This window comes from Cinclus cinclus, chromosome 8, assembly GCF_963662255.1.
Source record: "Cinclus cinclus chromosome 8, bCinCin1.1, whole genome shotgun sequence".
In the NCBI taxonomy this organism is placed as follows: Eukaryota; Metazoa; Chordata; class Aves; order Passeriformes; family Cinclidae; genus Cinclus; species Cinclus cinclus.
The window spans coordinates 28,314,841-28,337,177 of record NC_085053.1 but is presented as its reverse complement, the minus strand read 5'-3'; the positions used below and the strand labels follow the sequence as shown (position 1 = coordinate 28,337,177).

Below are 22,337 nucleotides of genomic sequence, written 5' to 3'. Positions count from 1 at the left end.
TGTTCCAGTAAAGTGTCCCAGCTGGCCCCAGATGTTTCTTAAGTATAAAGCAATGCTCTGAGTGCTGGACCCCCTGCTGCCCCGACCTGGAGCTCAGCGGATTAAAGATTGACTGCGCTATGACGTATTCGCATTTAGCCTGAATATAATACAGCAAAGACTTATCAATGGCAAATGTTTGAAATGTAAGCCAGTCAGCAGAGTAGGCTGGCACTCTGAATATGATGTTTAATAATGTATGGGAACTTAAGATCTAAATTAGATCTACAGGAAGAAAACTTTCCCTTTTCTCTGCCTCTAAAAGAAAAGTTCTCTCAGAATGAGGTCATTTTCCTGCCTGTCTTTTGGTTTACAAAATTGCTTTCAGGCAGAGGGTCTTCCCTTTACTTGGGGAACATTTTGCCAGTTACAGTTTTCCTCCAGTTTTCTAAAAAAGAAAAAAAAAAGCAATGAAGTTCACTTATTTGTTAGTAAATTGACTTTGAAATCTGCAAAATAACTTCTAAACTTTGCGTGCTTGGCTGAAAGCTGACTGCAGCCATGCTAAACTGCAACCCTTGCTGTTTAAAAAAAGAAAAAAAAAAGATAGTGGAGGGAAAGAGAGAGAGGAAAAAGAAAGGGAGAAAGAGAGAGAAACAATCCCATTTTGGTTTTTGTTAGAGGACGGCATACTACATAGATCAGAGACTTTTCAAAAAATAAAAACCCCCACTGTACACAAAGCACAGGAAAATGTGAGGAAAAAAGGAAAAACCTAAAAGCAGCTTAGAATGTGTTAACTCTGCCATTCTGTCAGCTTAAAGAGTATTTTATGCTTGATCAACAGCTCTCTTTTATTATGCTTTTCTTTCATTCATTCAAGACATCAAAGACCAGAACCACCAGTGTACCTGATCTACCAGAAGAACTTGTAAGGGTGTTCTAAAGAAACGGGGGTATTGGGAGCCAGACACCCCTGCGGACAAGGCAGTTCAAAGAGAATATTTCAACAATGATTACATTTTGTAAATCTTTGTACGAAAGACAGCTTATTTCCTGCTTTTTTCATGAAAAATAGATTCTATCCATTAAAGTGAGCCCACAGTATGAAAGTTACTTGAGATCTGAGGTACAGCAAGCGGATTAAGTGAAGGGTGAGATGAAATCTTTGAGAGAGACGATGGCTTTCTCTGATATTTGTTGCTGCCATAAGGTTTTCTGAGTGGGCTAGAAACTTTTTTTTTTTTATTATTTATTTGTAGACTTCCTGGTGGCAGTGAAGCCGTTTGTAAAAGCAAAATAAACCGTAATGAATCAGAAAGGAAAATTGCAACAAATAAAAAAGCAACTGAGAAAACAAACGGCTGCAAAAAACCCTTTTGACATGTTTGAAAGGAAAACTATATATATTTGACCCACTCCAAAAATTGCAGGCGAGCCATTTAAATCCTGCAGACAACTCCGAAGTGCAGCGCACAGACCCAAGCCAGCTGTTTACTTTTCCAAGCCCGTGGTGGTTTCTGCATTGATAAACTATATAACCTCACACACACAGAAGGGATTTTAGCTATGCCAGGCCTCATTGCTCTGTCCCGCTCTCTTTATGTGCTGTCACAGAATAAAAATGATCCTAACACAAACCCTGAAATAAGATCTCGCTCCAGAAAGAACATCTTTGTAGATATTTCCTGAGTTACTGCCAAGCGGGATTTTTTTCGCCCATTCATCCTTTCAAAGTTTTGCTATAAACACAGCCAAAATTGTTCGGCAGTAATCAGAAATGACCAAAATATGACCCCCAAGCCAAGGCCAGCTGTGGGCAGAAGGAGAGGAAGCTGCCCCACGCCTGTGGCTGGGACAGCGGCCACCTCTGCCACCACACCTGGGTGACACCGCCAAGCATCGGCAGCTCGCTTCCCCCCTCTGTACAGACTTCTGAAAGAGAAGAAGGAAACAGCGGGATGCACGGAATCAAAGAGGCAAAACCAACTTTAAACCCACCTCACGGTTTACATCTACTATTTCGAGGTAAAAGCAAACATGCTTGCGAGGGGGGTTGAGTTCTGCACTTTCCACCTCATTTTTAGACAGCCCCGTATTTTCCTCTGCTGGAAGCACAGTTAAATTTGCTCGGGAGGGCAACAATCCCACATTTCTTACAGCAGATCTCACTCATTTCTTTCCTTTTATGAAACAACACGTGCATGGGGACTTGGAGCCACTTATAACCTCATGCCGGGAAGCCCCGTGAAAACTGGGACGGCAGGCATGCCGCTGCGACGGGACTTTCCGGCATTTTGCTTGGATGAAAGCAAAACCCTTTGGCTCCCCAGAGTACAGCAACCCCCTGGACACGGCACAAAAGCTGCTGGGTGCCCAGGGACCCCCCAGCCCCGAGGGTGGGAGCCCGAGGCCTGCGGCGGCCCTGCTCCCGGCCCCTCAGCCCGGCCCAGGCCCCGGCTGTGCCTTCCCAAGTTCAAGTTCAGGTTTAAGGGAAATAAACCGCTCCTCGGGAGCCTGCAGCCAGCCCTCATTTCCATGTGATCCCTCTGAACTTCGCCTGCGCCAGCGCGCCCTGTTTCCAGGGCCCGCCGAAGGAATGTTTTACAGTTAGAGCCCGCAGTGCTTTCTCAGGCATTTCAGACCCAGAGGCCCAAGTTTCAAGCTGCAGCATTAAAAGTTTCCACAGAGCTACTGCAGAGAGAGGGAGGGAGGGGAGGGAGGAGGGAAATGAGGAGAACAATATCGTCTTAATTGTCTCTATATAGCTCCACAGTTAAAGTATTACTTTTTAAAGGGACATAATTTATTCTGGAGGCACGGTGTTATAACAACCAGTACATACTTTCACCGCGGCGTAACCCACTCTATTCTTCATTGTGCTTTCCGGTGGTGTTGCTTTTGCAGAACTCCTTGTTACGCCGTCCCCGATACTGTACTTACAGTTTTATTCAATTTAAGCCAGTTCCTGCAGTCCTCAGGCAAGCAAAACTCCCCCCCACCACCACCCCCAAAGCCTCAGGAGTTCTGCCTGCACCACGACTGCAAAAACAATCTCCCCATAACCACCGTTTTTCTCCCCACCAAAAAGTTTCTTTACTTTTATTGCTTTAGACAATCGGGGAAAGTCATCCAAAGAAAATCAAGCCCCAGTCTGGGCCTCCCAGGCTCGGCTCGCAGGGAGACAGCCCGAGCACACACGCACAGACACACACGTACACACACACCCAGGGGTTTGCCCTGCACTCTCCTGCCCTGTCCTGTGCCACAGGAGCTACGTGAGGGGCCCAGGGGTCCCAGCGCCATGGGTGGCTCTGCCAGCAAGCTGCTACAGAGGCTCTGGCTCCTCGCTCTGCAGTTTGGGGTGCAAAAAGTAGTTTTCAGCTCTATTTTTTCCCCACTGGAAAACACTGGAGAGCAGGGAGGAGGGAAAGGTCACTACAGCCTTCAGAGGTTGAAGGCTGAGGTGGCCTTTCCTTGTCCTGATCATCCAGCTCTTGTATCATCCTGGCTCTGACAGCCCCAGTGGAGCTGTAGGGGACCCATCCACCACCCCATCCCTGTCCAGGGGCTCCCTGTGGTGTAACAGGAGAAGACCCATCATGGTTCAAAAGGTAGCTGACCTACAACTACCAGAGGTAGTTCAGCTGCTTTTTTGACTGCCCTGAGAGTGCTTCGAGCACACGAAGGAAAGCGAGGGGAGAGAATCATTTAGGCTGGACAGGACAGCGAGCACTCCCTCCAAAATTCCCCCCCAAAAGTCAGCTCCCTGACTGTGCTCTCTATCTGGGGGTGAAGTGAACAAATGAGCAGCTCAGTGAGGACAGCAAAGTGCGCCCAGCCTGATCAAAGCAGAGCAAAATGCAGGAGGGATGGGTTGGTGGGGACTGGGAGGCACAGGGGAGGAATTAGAATGTGGGCAGCAGGAGCAGTGGGGCTGGCAAAGGGACAGCTGGGGACCCCAGGATGAAGGGGCCAAGGCAACAGCATGTTTTGAGAGGTGGGTAGAGCAAGGCTGGGTTTGGAGACCACAAAAAAGGAAGAGGAATTCGGGTTTTGGCAAGTCCTAGGTGTTACTGGGCAAGGAGATCAAAACTGGTCTCCAGATTAACACGGATAGAAATAGGAGCACAGAGGCAACTCTAGCACTTTTGACATTAAAATTACAGAAGACCATGAGCTGGAGGAATAATGACTTGATCAGGAACCCCCTCCCTTCCCAAAACTTCTCTTAAAAGAAGAAAGCCAAGAGGGCATTGAGTTGAACAAAAAAAACCTCTCCTGAACATGGGAACTTTTGACATCTGCATTTTTCCTGATGCTCTGTGCCTTGCTAAATTGGTCTAATAAAAATGGAAGGTTGTGCATCATGCTTGTGCTCAGGGACCAGGCTGTGGGGATCCATGATGGGGCTTCTGTCACACTGTGGGAAAGCCCATCCAGGGATGAGTCCTGTAAAGATCCACCGGGGCCAGGTTGCTACAGGAGCTGTGTGAGTGGGGCAGGAAAAGACCACCCCAGGCTCCAGAGGTTGCCAGCTCTCTGCTGGAGAAATGGGAAAAGGCTTTGCAGCACATGATCCACCTTTGGATGAGAAGGGATGTATTAGACACGGTTGGCTAAAGGGAGTTGAGTCTTGGCCTAGCTTGGAGCAATTTTCACACATATTGTGAGATGCCAATGAAAGTCCTGGTGGAGTGTAAAGTCATTAAATGAGATGAAATTAAACAATTTAGTTATTTCTGCTTCATCATATTTGTGCAGTATGGCAGGCAGAATGAATTACTACTAATGATCAAATTTAGTAATACTAATTAAACTATCTCAATTTAATTAATACTAACAGAGAAAACAGACAAAATTACTAATGTAAACCTTGAACTTAAAATCAAAAGGTGCCTCTTCTCTTTTGTGAGTCACTGAATGTGAGGCTTTTCCCTGAAAATAGCCTGTTTAGAAATGGCTCTTTGTACTCCCTAAGTAAGCTGCTCCTTTGTATGGGTGACTACAGCTCTCCTCCAGCTTTCTTTCCCCCTTTTTTCTTCCCTAAATGTTACTAATTTTACTCCTTGTTTTCCCAAAGAGCTTCCAGGAGAAGAATCTGAGCTCTGTTCAGACTCACTCAACATCAAGAGCACTGATAAAGCGGTTACCACTGCAGGGACAAATTCTGCCCTGGGTGCTTTGTAGAAAGAGAGTTTATAAAGAGCCTGTGGAGCCTCTCTTATTGGGAAATCATGGAATCACAAAATGGTTTGGCTTGGAAAGGACCTTAAAGATCAGATGATCTTCCAAACCCCCTGCCATGGGCAGGGACACCTTCCACTGGACCAAGTTGCTCCAAGCCCTGTCCAACCTGGTCTAAATTTTCTGATTTAGCCTACAAGACCAGTAATTTGGGGAAACCCTAACCCCAAACCCATGTCTACATCAAGGAAGATGGCTTTAGAGTCACTGAGAGTTAATACCTATAACCACAAAATAAAAACTCCACAGATACATGAAGACAGCACTGCAAACCCTCCCCACAAGGACAATGTGAATTTCAACCTTTATCTGATCTGAAAAAAGGCTAGATTTACTGCACTGTGCATAGTCATAACCAAAAGAAAAGTATAATTAAACAAAAATGTTATTGTATTTCTAAAACAAACTCCTGCCAATAACAAATCTTCCATCTCCTCCTCTCATCAGCTTCAACGAATGTACAGCCGGGTCCCATACCACAGATTCTCAGACATGATCTTTAACCTAAAGGACTACAAGAAAGTTCTTAAAAAAAAACCCCAGCAAACCCCAATAAAAAAAAAAAGGAATAGACAAACAAGGAATATAATGTGTCAATATGTTCTTCCAAAATCTCAAATCCCATTGTTTAGCACATGTAAAGATGAAAAAACCCCACATGCAAATGTCCTATCTCAGTTTATCCATTTTTTTCTTTAAAAGTAGGTACTTTTTTTGTTGTCCTATTTATAAAGTTGTAGTTATAGGAAAGGCACCAAAGGGTACCTAAAGTTGTATAAAGCTGCTCCAAGCAATGCAGAAATTAATAGAATCATTGAATGGTTTTGGGTAGAAGAAACCTTAAAGCTTATCTTTTTTCTTGTCCTGCAGGGCAGGGACACCTTCAACTATCCCAGGCTGCTCCAAGCCCCATCCAACCTGGTCCTGGACACTTCCAGGGAAGGAGCAGTCACAGCTTTTCTGGAAAATTTGTGTCAGGGCTTCCCCACCCTCATAGGGAACAATTTCTTCCTAAATTATTGTGTTCAGACTCAAGAGGTGGCTGCATTGTGTTGGTTGTGACTTTGGTTACTCATATCTCATAATTAAAATTACATTTAGTGCCTTCTGCAGTGCATTCAGCTGCATCTCTTCATGTGTAATAACCAGTGTTTCTATAGATGATGCAACAGTTGGGTCACACAAGTGAATATGCCTGAGAATATTATGGTTATAGTGTCAGCATTGTTTTCAAAGTTGAATCTTGATATCTAAAGCAACTAATGGGAAACCTAGAAGATATTTTAAAGTTTGGTCGCTTGATTTTTATGAGATTTGTTTTGAAATCCTGGTTTTAAATTAAAGTTTTCCAGTTCTACCTCTGTTCAAGCAGAAGATGCTATCAAAGCAAAAGCCTAGAACAGGATGTGTTTTGCTGTTCTAAATTAAAACCAGGTAAAATTTGAAAGCTGCAACTTCCCATGCTGATAGAAATCCTTACTAAGAACAGATACCTTTGCCAAACTTAAACAGGTTTTAAAAATTGAGGTAATTTTGCTATATTTCTTTTGAAACCCCAGTCTTTCCCCTCTGTGTTATTTTATATTTCTCTAGGACAGTCCAGCACTGAGCAGGTGATGTTCATTGTCTTGGGAACATGGAATCTGCTGCAAACTGAGGACTCCTTCTCTGTTAATAAAAGGCTTCTTTTGGTCCCTTCTTATGGAATTCAGTGTTAATTTCAGACCTGGACTATTTTGCAAAGTGTTCACCTCTGGAGCTTATTCATTCCTTGACCTCTGCGTTCACGCCATTAAGCGAAGGTGATTCCTAGAACAGAGGTAGCTTAATGCCTATCCATTGGGAAGGATATAGGGATTGTGGCCTTTAATTTTTGACCTTCACTGTAGATGGTGGTCCTAATACTTTGATTGCAGAATTTTTAAAAAGTATATATGGCACTTGGCAAAAAATCTTAACGTTCCAGTAAATGCAAAAGCCATAAATTCAGCTGCTGACCTTTTCCATCCAGGTCACATGTGACACCTACTGGAGTTTGTCAGGCTGGGTGGAATTTATGGAGCTCATATAGGTATCAGCTGCGAAGGCTGAACTTTCATGAAATGTCTTTCAAAGGCACTTCCAAAACCCTTGTAAAAAGTCAGTATGGCTTTTTTTTTTTTTTAAGGGTATACATTCTGCACACATTTTAAAAGGTCTCATTGTGCCACCTCTGCAAACCTTCAGCACTTCAGAAACTTCAGCTCTTAAATTATTACTCTATACAAAGTAGAGAAACAAGACCAGGCATGTAAATTATTGTGATCACCAACTTCCTGAAGCCCTTCCCAATCCTGGCTCTCTGTGCATTCCTTTTGTTCTGGTGTGCAGCCTCCTGCCCCTCTCTGGGATCAATGGTATTGATGGTGTATTGTCAGTCAGAGAAATGGGATTTGATAGTGCCCTCAAGCAGCTGCAAAAGAAGGGAAAGGAATACAAAACCTACCCAGGTCCACACCGTCAGCGTGAGATCAATGCTCTCAAGAATACGTTTGCCACCACGTAGTGCCCTAACTGTCACAATTAATAATGTAGAAGGAGCTGATTAACTTAAGTAAAGTGCTCTCCACTGTGTAAACACATAAAGATCTATAGGGCCAAAGAGGAAAGAACGAACAAAACGTCATTTTTATATTTTATGTGGACGCATTCTTGCTTTCTATTCTGCTCTTGTAACAATTACTGTACTAGCCACTCTGACAGAGTCAATAAATTGATCGTGGACCTGATGCAGCAGCGAGCAGACTAATCCAATACAGCGTTATCTGCCGTGGAGGCTGGGGCGGGCAGTGGTGGTCAGGAAATCAGCCAAGCCAGCCAACAGCAGCAAGAGGCACAGAACTATCACCTTGCCCTAGCCTGGCTTCATCTGTGTGTGTGAACTTAGGGATGTGAGCAGTACTCTGCCCATGCTGTACCCTCAAAGCGCTTCCAAGACTCCATCTGGGGCCCCGTGGTTCAGCAGGGAACTGCCCCTAAACTGGACCCTGTGGCTCAGGCAGGATCAGTTCATCTCATTTTCCCATGTTGGCAGCCATGAATTTAAACATCTGATGACTTTTCCCCCTCACCACCAAAAATCAACTGCACCCACCACAACACAGCAAGAACTGCTGCCTGTCCGCTGGAAAACAAATCTGGGAGTCCCCTCCCATGTCCCCTGACCTGTGAACACAGGGAATGTCACATTTTGTCAGTTTAAATGGCCACTTGGGTCTGATATTATGTCTCTGAGAGTGGTTGCAGTCCTCCTGGGAGGAAGCTGCAAGAATCCCTACAAAGGAGATGGACCAAAATGATTTGGCCTGAGGGGAAGCTTCTTCCCAGCCCCATGCAGTAAGTGGTAGGCCTTGTAAATCCATGTTAGCAGGGAATATGAGGTTGAAAAAATAAAAATAAAAGGAAGTTTCCTGCTGAATGGAAAAAAGAAAACTGTTTTTTGGCAGAAGTTCTTCAAGAAGGAGAACATAGGCCATTGTTATTGTGAAGACTTTTCAATGAAAACATAGAAAATCATTGCCTTTTAGAGTAATTGTTTAGCTAAAGAAAGGTTACACAGCTTGTAGAGAATTTAGTAAGAAATTAAATCTCTCCAGCTCATTCATCATATTTCTGCATTTGCCAACTCTTCCCACCAGGCTCACACTTACTTCTTCCCTTTCTTCTCCCCCACTGTGGAGTAAGTAATGGCCATAAAACCCACAGAAAGGCAGCCTTACGCACAGGCTTCCTGGTTATTGTGAGGAGGAGGAAAACTCACTAAGTTTAATTGCTTAGTTTGGGAAATTCTTCTATGTCCATTGTAAATAATTCTATGCTAAATCTACTGGAAATAGGATGCTGAGTGCTGGTTTCCAAAAAAGAGTCTGAAGTGTTCACCAGAGCCTACGAGGAGGAGGAGGAGGAGGAGGAAGAGGAGGAGGAGGAAGAAAAAGCCCAGGAACAAGGAAGGATCTCCCCTGCTGAGAACTAACCCAGGCATTTTGGGACTCATTTGGCTCCAGCCCACTTTGAAGATGCAGCCACATGATGGCATTGGGAAGTTTTCTGTGTATCCTTACCTTTACAGAGCAATATGCGCTTTCTTTTTGAGGTGTGCTGTCCTCAGCTCTTTTTAGGAGCTGACCTGAGAGTGGAATTCCATAGTCCTGCTCTGTGCAAGTTAAATGGCCCCTGTGCCCTGAGCTGAACAGGAGGGGAGTTACCCTCATTTCTGGTCACCTTTGTGACCTTTGCTTGATGAGTCTGGCACTGCATTTCCTATCCACATTCTCTCTAGGCTCACACTGCATTTTCAGAGCCATCCCTCAAGTTCAGAATAGTATTGCTATGTCTGGGCGGAAGAGGAAACGCAGCACCAATTTTCAGGTCATGTGTCAATAGCCTGATGCCATTGGTGCAACAGCAAAGCACCTTTTGGACAGAGATCAGAACTTTGAGTGATGATAAGGGGGTTCAGAGCCTCCAGGTGTTGGAGGAGAGCAGCCCTCACTTCCCTTTGCCAATATGGGGAAATCCACAGATCCCTAGAGGGCTTGGGAGCAGAGTGATCCCTCTAAGTTCAGCAGCTCTAGAAAGTAGCAGTCCCACACCCCAAAACTGTGTTTTTATATCTGATCTAAGCAAATGTCTCTACACACTAGAGATGTTATTCCTTCATGGAAATTGTGTTCTGAACCTCCCACTACATTTGCTGGACAGGCCAAGAGAGAGAAAATGAACATTCAAGTCTGCTTAAAAGTGCTTTGGAGCTGAAATTGGACACATGTGCTGGCTTAGGGAGGTTACTGTACGGAATATGGAATTCTTAGGGGGCTGAGTCTAACAAATGCTTCCAAGTTAGTGTTTTTCATCTCCATTCACACTCAGACACAAGCAGTATGTCCAGCCTCTAGGATGAGTATTCTGATCCTGAGGAGGGACAGTGAGCTACAAGTCGCTCTTACCTGGCTTATAAACAGCTTTGCTCAGAACCCCCAAAATAAAAGGACTGGTGTTGTTCCTGCAGCCTCTCTTGTTCTCTGCCATGTCCCCCACACACCCCTAGAGCTCCACATGCAGAACGAGGCAGTGGCTCAGCTGTCAGCACGGTGCCACCAAACCCTGCCTTACCCCTGCCTCCCTGGGGCCAACAGGTCCTGCCTGTGTGACCAGTGCCATTCCTGGGCTCTGGGAAACGGGAGGAAGGCAGCAGGGTGTGCAGGCAGCCAGGCCAGGCAGCCCATGGTGCTCATTAATAAAGCACACGGCCAAGAGCTGCGTGGGGCTCAGCATCCCTTTGGGAGGGGGCAAAGGGCAGGGTACAAAGTGGCAGTGAGCAGCAGGGATGGAAAATCCCCGTGAAGCCAGGCACACAGTTTGATTTGTGCAAAGGAAAAATGTGTGCACTGGTTTCTTTCTTCCATAGGGTGGCAATGGAACCTGGGCACAGAGCAGCTCCGTGGTTTCAGCTGCAGGAGCAGAGCACTGCAGGAGCTGCATCAGCTTCCCAGTCAAGGTGCTGACTTGGATCTATGGATCCTGTACACTTTTGGGGCCTGCCACTGATGGGGCTGCTTCCCTGCCTCCCTCCTGGAGAGGGGCATCACCTGCACCACACTCCTCCTCGGATTCCGGTGTCGATGGAAGAACCCTCTGCTCTGGAATTCACCTTCCCCCTTGCTCTGACAGAGCTCACATCTGCTATCCTACCGGACACAGCATCCAGCTCATTTTTTTTCTCATGCCCTTTGTTTTAAAGTGCTGCCAGTGAAAAATTGCATGTTGCAGTTTGCTTTCTAAAGAAAAAAAAAAGGCTTGTGGGGAAGCAAAACAGGCTTTGCCTTGTCTCTGGGAAAGAAAGTAATTGTACAATTAGGTTTGTGTATGCACCTGAGGCATACAGTGGTTTTTTTAAGAGATAAATAAAAGCCCAAAAGGAGAAAGCTACATAGATGCCACCGTCTAATTTGGGAAAGGCAGGGAGCAGGAGCAGATCTAAAGGTGTTAGCAATTTCCTTGTACTATAAACACACTTTGCTAAACTTCAGTGATTTCCCCCCTAAGTTACTATTGCTCTTTAAAAGATGTATTTCACAGGGTGCATTTTTGTACCTGGTCTTTATAAGGCTGTTATGCTGAGCCTGCTGGTTTTCATACCTGCTATTTTGCTGCCTAGATAAGCTTGTTTGACTTTTGGGGTTTTTCTTAAACTTTATTCCAGTGTTCTAGGCAGGTTACAGGCCTTTTGTTCCAGTTGTTTTGTGTTATAAAGGATGAGCTCTATCTAGACATCTCTTATAGCTGGGTGGCTCTAGGGCCCCACCAGGGAAAGTGTGAAAACACAAGACCTTTGCTTATTATCCAGGATCTGACTGTGCTTTGGGATTGTGCAAAGGCAGAACCAGAAGGAGCTTCTACTTCAGTCCTTCTAGAAATAAGTTTTATCTTTTCCTACAGAAAGCCAAGGGAATAAATATTTGGGTTTGAGCTTAACTGAATTTTTAGAAACTACCTGGGATGGATCTGATATAAAGCATGTTTACATTAGAAAGGGATTTTTCCTGAAACAGCTGGTCAGGGCTACAGGATTCACTTTCTCACAGGGTAAAGTGGTTGATTGTCTGCCTGGGTTCCTCCAGTGGGAGGCAGTTTCTGTTCCCTGAATCCTCATAACTTCCCTGTGCAGGGCACATGGGCTAGTGGCAGGTAGAAGTGATTAGATGAAGCAGGCATGTGTTTCTCAGGAGCTGTTTTTAGCACCCCAAGTACAATTTCCAGGAAGATGTAGGCTAAGTAGGTGGCAAACAGGACTCATCATAGTAAACAATGTTTAGTGTGGAGCTGCAGCAGATGAGTACAGCATGCTGATCCCTAAAGGAATTTTGTACCCTAGAGCAAAGCCAGGGCATTGGAGAGCAGTAAACAGCATTTGGAGTGGTGAGTGGCAAACCCTGGTCACAGCTTGCTGGTTTAGCATTCCCAGCTGCATGCACTCCTAGCCCATAGCCTGTGTTTCACTATTAATTTTAGGAAAAAAACACCTCAAAATTCAGACCCCTTTATTCACCTTGGTGCTACCGAGAGGCTCGTCCCTAATTAATGTGATGGGACTTTCCCATCCCTCTACCACTCTCCATATTACAAGTCCTTGGCAATGTGAGAGATGTATCTATTACTAAGTCATGAGCTACCCAGACCAACTTGCTTTTGAAACTAGAGCCCCTGTACCCCAGGCATCCTGTATTTCTGATTTGCATATGGAAAAGGCAGTTAAAAAGCTGATGTCCCCATATTGCTTGCGAGTCAAGTAGCAAAAGTAAATGATTTATCAGGCAAAGGTTACAACACCTGTGCCTTTTTGTCAACATATACAGGGGATGCCAAGTCAAGTGTTGCTTCTAATAGCTCAAATAGAAATTTAGATTCAAAAAACCCCCAAGACAGGATAATTGTGTAGTGAGTGGAGCGGCAGGGCAGAGTGATGGCTGGTGTAAGCATCAGATGGAAAACCAAACCAATTGAAAAGTTTGGAAACTGCTAAAACCAGGCAAAGCCAACAGCCCTTTGAGGGCATTTGTTACCAAATCAGAACTACTGACTTAAAGCAGTTAATTTCCCCATCTCTTCTGTGATGGAGTGGTGGTCCTGTTACAACCTTTGTTGACACAAGAAGATGGTTTTTTTATGAATACTATATAAACTCTATAAGTTATATTTGATACAACGTGACACAGATCAGAACACAGTGCTAATGGAAATGTCTGCTGATAATTTTTCTAATACCAATTAAGAAAGGCATGTACTGGGTTGGTTGTTTGGAAACAGCCCAGGACAGAATGATCCTTGCCTCAGCCCAGCCATGCTGTTGTGCCTGAGATTTTATTACAATGTTCTGGGAATGCCCATGTATGGGAACTGTGACTCCTGCTCCCTGGAGCTGACACATCCCTGTGCGCTTCTGCAGCACTTGAAGACAAATCATGATGATGATGATGATGTGTAAATAGTGCTTATAGTTCAATGTTCCACCCAGAGAACATCAGAACCACCAAAAATCTGACAAAATTATTTTCATATGGGTTGCAGCTGGACCATAATTTTAAAAAAGCAGATATTCAGATACAACCTTCATTTTTATTTTATTGTTCCAGCAGTAAAGAGTCGCTTTAAGAACCCTTACAGTTAAGCTTGACTTCCAGAAGCTCGGAGTGTTCCCTGCTTCCTCTTGTCTCAGGGAGCTGTGTCCCTGGCAGTTAGTGGTCCTTAGGACCTGTATCTTAGCCTGACTCTGGATGTACTCTAAAGATCCTGATGGAAAGGAGCCACCCCAGCTGCTTTTAATAACACAGTCCTATGCGTTTTTACATTTTCATTTTGAAAATATCCTAAGTGGTCGTTCTATACACTAATGCTTGTCAAAAAACAGCATAAAAGCCTGTCTTTGTTTAGAGGAATGGTACGTAAATCCCAAATCATTTCAGTTAGCACTTTTACCTCACTTCTCTGACTCAAAGCACAGTCAACTTCAGAGTTCTTTCATGAATAAGTAGTGAGTTTGCTGATAAATTATATATTTAGTATCAAGTGGGTTGTGGTGGTGTAATGATGTATAGAAGCAGGGAGATGCAGCTGGAGTCAGAGACTGGAAGTCAGTCTCCTTGCCCACTGCAGCATGTTAGACTTTAATTGAAAGCTGTGCTTGAGTATTGTTTTTCACTGTACAGCATTGTTATTCACTACACTGCATTACAGAGGAGCACTTAAAGTAACGCTAGAGCACTTTAAAATGATTTAAGTCATAAATAAGGAGGATAAAAGTTTACAGTCAACAAACTTATCTGGGAAACTTAGGCTGCAGGATGTAAGTAAGTTTTAAATATCTTTGGAGACTTAATACTGTTGTGTCTTACTACATAATCAATTTACCAAGTAGGAGTTTTTCAAGTCTTCTGGAAAAGGTAAGTAGCATTCTCCAAAGGGTTTCAGGTTTCCTGAGCTATGAAGGAAAAGACCAAATGCTTAAGGACTTTAGCAGTACACCTTAACATCCCTGTTTCCCAATTTCAGCATATTTCTGTGTATTCCAGTTGTTTCCAAATCAACTGGAGAAATATGATTGAAATGGGAAGGTGCATGAAAACTTGTCACACCCATGAACCCAGTAAAGCACAAGGCTGTAAAAGTGGGGTTCAGGCTGAGTTTTGTTAAGGCATGAAAAAAAAACCCAGAATCTGATGGGTTAAACCGCTCTCTGCATTGCTGCTGTACTTTCTGTGACCCTATTTAATGCAGAGAAGGTTTGAGATTCGATATAGTTTAACCTGTGCTGTGCACAGAGCTATAAACTAAAGCCCCTAACAAATTGTACACAAAGAGCAGACGGCAAAAAACCACGTTGTGCTCACAGGCAGCTGCTTGCAGCCCTGTAAACTGAAAATCTTTGGGAATGAGTGACCTGTGTTTCAGTGACAGTGGAGGTGCTGAAGCCATCACAACGAGGAGTCTGTCTTCATGCACCTACTGTGGCATGTGACAGCCATTAATCTGCAGACTAATTATTCAGAAGCCTATAAACCATTTGAAAGAACTTGCAAGAGCCAAGGGTAGTAATGCCCAGTTTGCCAGTTATTTGAATTATTGCTTTTTAGTCACTACAACCAGTTCAAAACAAAATCACGAATATTTTGTGGAGTTGACCTTTAAAAGAATTGCAACGTAGTCAAGCAATCACTTCAAACTATAAACTACAGTTGTCCTAAAGAACTAACTCAGCTCACTTTTTTATACTTTCCCCCCATGATAATGTGATATTAAGCCCAGACTTAATTTTTTCAACATCTGGCTCAAATTAGCTGCTAACAAAACTGCCAACAACTATTTTCTTAATCGACCCTGGGAATTTGATACAGCTTGGAATAAGCACATTTAAATCTCGTCCTTCTCCTAAAGAAACACAAATGTTTACTTGAGCTTCTGATTTGACCATAGCAGGACCATGAATTCAGCTAACCCACCTTTATAGGCCTGCCTCAACTGGACTTTTTGTGTAAGGAAAACAGATGTGCTTACAATGACAAAAATCTCCTGCTCACTCAAAGCCCACCATGCAAATGGCCAACCAGGAATTTGAATTTTTCTTTTTTTTTTATTTTATTAGAAGTCACTCTAGCAGCCTCTCACTGTGTCTGCTGGGGGACTACAGGGCACTGTTACCTGATGGGTGTCTCTGAGCTCCTTTTGCATATCACAGACTGGTTTGCGTTGGGAGGGACCTTAAAGATTATCTTGTTTTATGGGGCACCTTCCACTATCCCAGGTGCCCCAAGACTTGTCCAACCTGGCCTTGGACACTCCCAGGGATAGGGCAGCCTCAGCTTCTCTGGGCAACCTTCACCAGGGCCCCTCCACCCTTCAGGGAAGGATTTCTCCCTACCATCTAGTCTAAACACAGTTAAATGCAGTGCCTGGGGAGCAGGTTGGAGCCAAAGCCTTTGAAACCTCGGCCCTAGAGCAAACAACTGCATGCTGGGAGCCAACACCTTAGAAAGCAAAGAGAAGTCCTTCCAGTTACAAAAGCAGCGTTATTATCACACAAGCCCAAAAAAAAAAAAAATAAAACCACAACAGACAAACAAACTGCAAGTGACATTTCACTGTAGTTACTGAGACCATGTGGGTGAAGTGACAGCGGCAGTGCAGCTGCTCCGCGGGGACACGTTAGAGGACACTGGAGGAGGAGGAGGAGAAGAGGCTGCAGGCAAACAGAGAAGTCGAAAGCGGCCCACCTGAGTCTGTTGAGGGATATTTACAAAGCTTGGATCCCGTGGTCCAACACTGACGAATCGGTTTGCGGGGGAGGTGCTGGGTGTCGAGTAGGCTGTGAAGGGAAGGGACACATGCGTTGAGGAAGCGGCACTAGATTGCACACGAACAACACCAAAACACACTGTCTCAGAGCCACCTAAGCAGATGTTTGACACAGAAATGTGCGAACGTTTTAGAGAGCGAGAGTTTGGTTTGAGACACTGGAAAGGCTTGGGCTTAACGGTGAGGGTATCGACACGTAGGGCACTGGGCTGCTGGGAGAGGGGATGGCCGCAACGTGGGCTCAAGGGAGGGTGGGACGCTCTCCAGCCTGAAGGAGAACTGCTGCAGGCCTTTCCATGATGGGCTGGCACAAGAGATTTCTGCAGGTCCTGGCTGTTTTCACTCAAATGTCTGGTATCTCTATTTTTAACAGAGTTTTGTATAGCGATGCAATTACCTGAGTGCTCATTAACAGAATCAGACCCTTTATTTCATGCTAATCCAGCATTCTCTCTGGATATAAAGTTTTGGTTTTCATACTGCTGTGGTCTGCACTCTCTAAAATGTTCACTTGATGTGTTTGACAAACTAGGAAGATCCTTTCGGTAAAAAATTAATGGGTTGCAGTTTCACTGGGGTGGTAAGTGCAATCAGTCTGAAGGCTGAAGCTGCCTTTAAAAACTGGAGTGGCTCCCATAAATGTAAAGCTATTAAATGCAATGCAAGCCAAGAACCCAGATTACTTCCAAACTTGAAGTACTTTAATGATTTTATTGTTGCATTATATTCTCCACTGCAACTGTCCACAATGCCACGTACTTCCACATCCAAAAGCTTTCAATGCATTTTTAGTCTTCCTCTCATTTGAAAACCCTCAAGCAATCTTCTCTCTTCCTCAGTTTTTTGCATGTTTAGATCTAAATTCAAATAACACAAATAGATGCCTTAATACAAAGAGGGCTCCCATCTATTTTGAATATATTTATGGGAATGCATTCTGCTAAATAAAATCCCCAGACAACCTAACTATCGAATAAAGAGACAAAAAAACAATAGTAAAAGGAAAGTTACTTTCCAAAATTCCAATCAGGCTAAATATAATGTTGAGGCCTCAACGTTACAGAAAAATGAAGTTGAGTTAAGAGTCGGAGAAGACGTTGAGCTGGCTATGTGGAGGAAACTCTTTTACCTTTCTGAAGGCAAATGCTTGGTGAAGAGGGATTACACTGGAGGAGCCTTTGGTTTAAGACTGTGCTAAATGCTCCACCTTGGCCATTGTCACCTCTCTTGGGAGCCATAAGTAGATGCAACCAAAACAGGCCATGTATTTACTTTCTCCCATTCTTTCCCACCCCTGATTATTTTCAGCTGGGGACTTCCTGTATTTAAGGCCCTGGAAGGATTTCTCTCCCAATGCCCAGTCTGCTCTTGGACCCATGTGGATGTTCTTCATCCCACAAACCCCTTGGGTGACGAGTTCCCAAGTTTAGGAGCAAGCAGAACCACATCCTTCAAGTCTCACAAACATCTTGTGGTGCCTCCTACTTCTTACAGTTTCATCAGAAAACCTCCCTTTCTCAAGATTCCCTGAAATCACCCCAGGAACTGCATATCTTCATTTCCTACTGGTATGAGGGGAGATAAGGCACTCCTGGATTCTAAGAAAGAATTTTTCCCACTAGTTTCTGGTGAGGTGAGCTTTCCTCTCCAAGAAGCTAACACTTGCAAAAATCATGCAAGGAACGCTTTTCCTTCACAACGTCTTAAAGGAATTTTTAAGTGCACTAATTCATCTTCCTGAGATGGTTTTGCAAATTGTGTTGCAGCTTGAATATTATGAACAGATAAGCTCAGTGTTACTCCTACCTGCAAATCAAGGAAGAAATTAACTGAGTAGATCTGGTGAGATGTTCTCCTCACCTTTTTACCATGTTAATTTGGTTAATAATTCAAAGAAGCCACACATTTGCAGAGGGTATTTCCCTGTTGCTAGTGCCTTGTATTAAGATTCTTTTGTGCTGTTCTTTGTGGAGGTATTTTTTTTTTTTTAAATAACTAATGAACTAATGTTGTGCAAGGTAAAGAATTCCTTCTGCAGTTGGGAAAATTAACTTAGAGCTCAAAAATCAAACATCTGTTGTTTGGTTCTCCTGGTCTACTTTTAAGGAAGCAGATTGAGTGAAGAGGCCATTTAATCCCTTGGAGCAGGTAAGTTCCACCCAGAAGGGAAGGAACTCAAGACCTTGTTTACAGTTCCCCGCTGGCAGATACTTTTGCTGTGATATTTGGTAGAAAATCAAAGGGGAACCAGCAGAATGCTGACTTAAATGGCTTCTCTGTTCAAACAAAAAATTCGAAAGCATTTGAGAAGTGTGTAATATGCACAAAAGTCCCCTCAAAGCTCGCTGGGTGAGCTGCTATGTATACCTTCCTTCCGCTCCAAACGATGTTTAACTTGCTTTCTGAAAATACTCGGATGTCAGTTTGGTATTTCCTTCAGGTCATATAACTGCATTGCTGAAGCAAAGGGGGGAAGAGCACCAAAACGACAAATATGCAGAGGATTTACACTGGACTCTCCCAGGGTGCTGCTCCCTCTTTGCTGTAAAATGTCCTGGGATGTTTGTGAATTGTAAGGGGCCATTTTGGTTTGGAATATTAAGCTGACGTGGAATACCCCTGTTAGGGGGGAAATTTGTTTCAGGAAAGGGAGAAGTACTGAGTGTTGCTTAGACTATGATCAACTTCCAGCTGCATCTTACTATCTTCAGATAAATACCCTTGACTGACATGGAGGTGGGATTCCTGGAAGTCTGATCCCTAGACTTTACCCCAGAATTAGGATGGGGCAAACTGTCTCACTGGATAAATCTGGAACACATTATATTATAGCATAAATACAAGCTAAGCCTATGCTGGGGTCTTCAAACCCCAGTTTGGGAAAACCAAAGCATGGAAAGGAACAAGGAACAGCAGCCAAATCTCTTAGGCAGATCTTCTCCAGATTTTATCAGCTTTGCTCCATGGGAATTGCACAGACCTACAGTGCTTCACACCAGCTGATGGCTGTCCTGTTGGGCATGAATAGAAACAGCTTCCTGCCCAGCCTGCTCTTTCTGCTACTGGAATTCACTAAGGATTGTCTGCAACATCATAGCCCACAGCCAAGGAAATGAATGTGATGCCACGAATTTGCTATGATGCTTCACTTCAGGAACAAGCAAAACAGGAGCTGGCAGAGAAAGAACATTTGCTCACACAGACAGCTTTGATATTTAGCCAAAATGGCAAGAAATTCCATGAAAGACAAGACAAACAAACAGTTTTGGGGATGTTGTGTGTTTTAAAGTTGCTTGCCTGTAGTAGGAAAATGTTACTCTTAAATATACTTTCCTGAAATAACTGCTATTAAGAGCAGGAGTGTGTAATTTATCATTGTTTTGGATTTAAAGGATTGGTAAAGATGATCTGGGTGAGTGATGACCTAATGTACCACTAGGTCTCCCTTTTACAGACCAAGATGACAGGTACGTGTGTTTGATGTGAAGAGTTGTTCTGTTTCGCAAGCTGCAGCAAGAGGATTAACTGAAGGAATGTGGTGCAGTAGAACAATTCTTGCTGCAGTGCATTCTGCAGCTGAGTATCTGAGAGGGAACTAAATTTTAGCAGATTGAATGAAAGAGTCAACCCTCTTTTTTATGGGTGTGGAAAGGAGCAAACAGAAGTCTCAGACTCGCCCAGAAGGTGATCAGTGAATGCATAGCAGAGGAAGGGAGACTAAGCCAGTCTGATTGCAGGATCATGGAAATGTTTAGGTTGGAGAAGATCTTTCAGATCATTGAGTCCAACCACTACTCCCAGCACTGCCAAGGCCACTGCTAACCCATGTCCCCAAGTGCCACATCCACAGGGCTTTTAAATCCCTCCAGGGATGGGGACTCCACCACTGCCCCTGCTCCAGTGTTTGATCACTATTTCTGTGAAGAAATTTTTCCCAATATCCAACCTAAGTCTAGCTGCCCCCTCCTGTGAGTATGTTGTGGAGAGCCACAAGGTTCCTCCTGAACCTCCTTTTCTCCAGGTTAAGCCCGTTTTCCACTTCCCTCAGCTGTTCCTGGTGCTCCAGACCCTTCCCCAGATCCATTCCTTTCCCTGGACAATCTCCAGAACTTCAGTGTTTTCCTACTGGATTCAAGGTGTGGCTCACAAGTGCCCAGCACAGGGGACAGTCACAGCTCTGGTCCTGTGGCCACACCAGAGCTGATCCAGGCCAGGTGCCTTTGGCCTTCTTGGCCACGTGGGCACACTTAGACTCATGTTCAGCTGCTGCTGACCAGTATCCTCAAGTCCTTTTCCAGCTTTCCAGCCCCTCTGTCCCAAGTCTGGAGACTTCCATGAGATGTTGCAACCCAAGGGCAGGACCTGGCAATTTGCTTTATGAATCCTGTACTACAGCCACAAGATCATTCTCCTCATCCTGACACAAATGCCATTTAACAAGAAAACTCCTTTGTTTGAAGGGACATTAACCAGTAATGAGTTCGTTTAAGTTAAGAGTTGTGAATCTCAGAAAATAACACTTTGTTTTAAAAAGCTGTTTGGAAGTCAGGGTGTACAGGATGGCAGTATCTTAGGCTCTGCTCTGGAATGATTTAATTATGATAGTGATAAAGCCCAACTGGAATGTAGTGGAGGTGGTGTTTGCTTTGGGCAGTGAGTTATTAAACCCAAAACTGCCAAGTTCAAGAAAATACTGTGTTGTGTTTGTAATGGGTTACCAACCAAAGAAAATCAAGAAGAGATCTGAGATAAGATAATGTTGGGTCTGCTTCTGATATCAAAGATATGTTCTATTGAAAAAGGTTTTGTGGAGGAAAAAGGAATCTCCCAAACCTCGTGAATCCCATCTCCATTGTACCATCTGACGGAAGAAAATGCTGGCTTTCCAAAGGGATAGGATTTGCAGCTGAAATTGTCAGCTCCCAGAGCATGCCTGGCCACCCAGTAGCGGCAAATCCCCAGTGTGCATCTCCAGGGGCTCTTCCTTCCTTGGACAGCACTAATGTTCATGTTTTGGTTAATGTCACAGCTGGGGAGTTTCACTATTGCTCTGAGAATCATTAACCACCTTGTTGTGATTTTTAGCTCTCTCTCCCAGGAGGCCATGCTGTATTGAACAGCTGCTCCTGGCTCCTGCACCCCTCAGGAGGGCCATATTCCAATTTTTGGTTGGGCCGTGACTGCATTTTGTTTCTGCTGAGGGCTTTCTGCTAGACCAAAAAAGGGAAGGAGAATGGAGCAAATGCAAGCCCCTTTCACTCCATTTCCTTGGGAGGAGGGGGGTTCATTCTCTTCCACACGGCTAAGGAGAGAGTCTGGCCAAAATTTAACATCACTCCTGCCTTTGTTGCATAAGTGACTTTCCAATATCCTCAAGCTCTGCAGGGCAGCCAGCCATAGCCCGGCGACACTCCCAGAACCAGTGCGCTCCAGCAGCTCGTAACCATGGAAAACACCTTTTTGTGAGGCTTTTATGGAACTCTGGTGAATCTGCACTCGCTATTGGAAGGCTAATATTTAGTTAAGGAAAAGATAAACATGGAGGGAAATGGAGGGCTGGTCCTGATTGACACACTGAATGGAGCCCAGTGGGTCCTCCTGGCAAACCCTGGCTGCGACGCCTCAAACTTCAGTTTGCTTTCCTCTTTATGTGGCCAATGCTTCCACTGGCTTTGGTTTATGTATCATAGTTTTTCTTAGAAAATATTTCCTATAATCTACTTTTCTGTAAAATTTGTCCCTAAATTAAATTATATGCTTCTTTACAACTCGAGTCACTGTTATTCAAACCCCTCACCAAAAAGGAAGATGCGTGCCTGAATATGTACAGAACTATATGTTTAGACATCAGCGTGGCTAATTAACAAACAGTAATTATTTTCCTAATCTTTTGTTTAAATACCATTAACTGTCTGCTCTTGAGAAAACCTCCATTCCCAATTAACATGGCAGCTGTCTGCTGAGTGCAGAGCCCAGTGACCAGCCCCAAGCTGACACCAAGGGGTGTTCTGCTCCCTTCAGAGGAGAAATGCCCATTTTTCTGCCAGTTGAGAATCTGGCCAGACACAGTCTGAGCTTGTTTACACAATCACAGTATCATAAAAATTAAGATTAGTGCTAAAATGTTGTTGGGAATCTTTTCGACACCAGGCACTGCCAGTAAACTGAGTCACAACCACAATGACAAGTACACACTGACCTAATTTTGTTTTTCCCTGTTCTGA

General features: G+C 44.1%; 1 protein-coding gene across 6 annotated transcripts in view; it reads right to left on the bottom strand.

Annotated features, from left to right (window-relative positions):
• Nucleotides 1-22,337, bottom strand: part of NFIA (nuclear factor I A) — a 249,501-nt gene that overhangs the window by 14,013 nt on the left and 213,151 nt on the right. For 4 of the 6 annotated variants that reach the window (XM_062497282.1, XM_062497284.1, XM_062497285.1 and 1 more), the window contains one exon: nucleotides 15,230-16,123. The exons of the other annotated variants lie outside the window; for them this stretch is intronic. In XM_062497282.1, coding sequence (XP_062353266.1) covers nucleotides 15,906-16,123 — 218 coding nt within the window. In that variant the 3' untranslated portion in view covers nucleotides 15,230-15,905. Of the gene's footprint in view, nucleotides 1-15,229; nucleotides 16,124-22,337 lie in introns of those variants that run through there. 6 annotated transcript variants of the gene reach the window in all.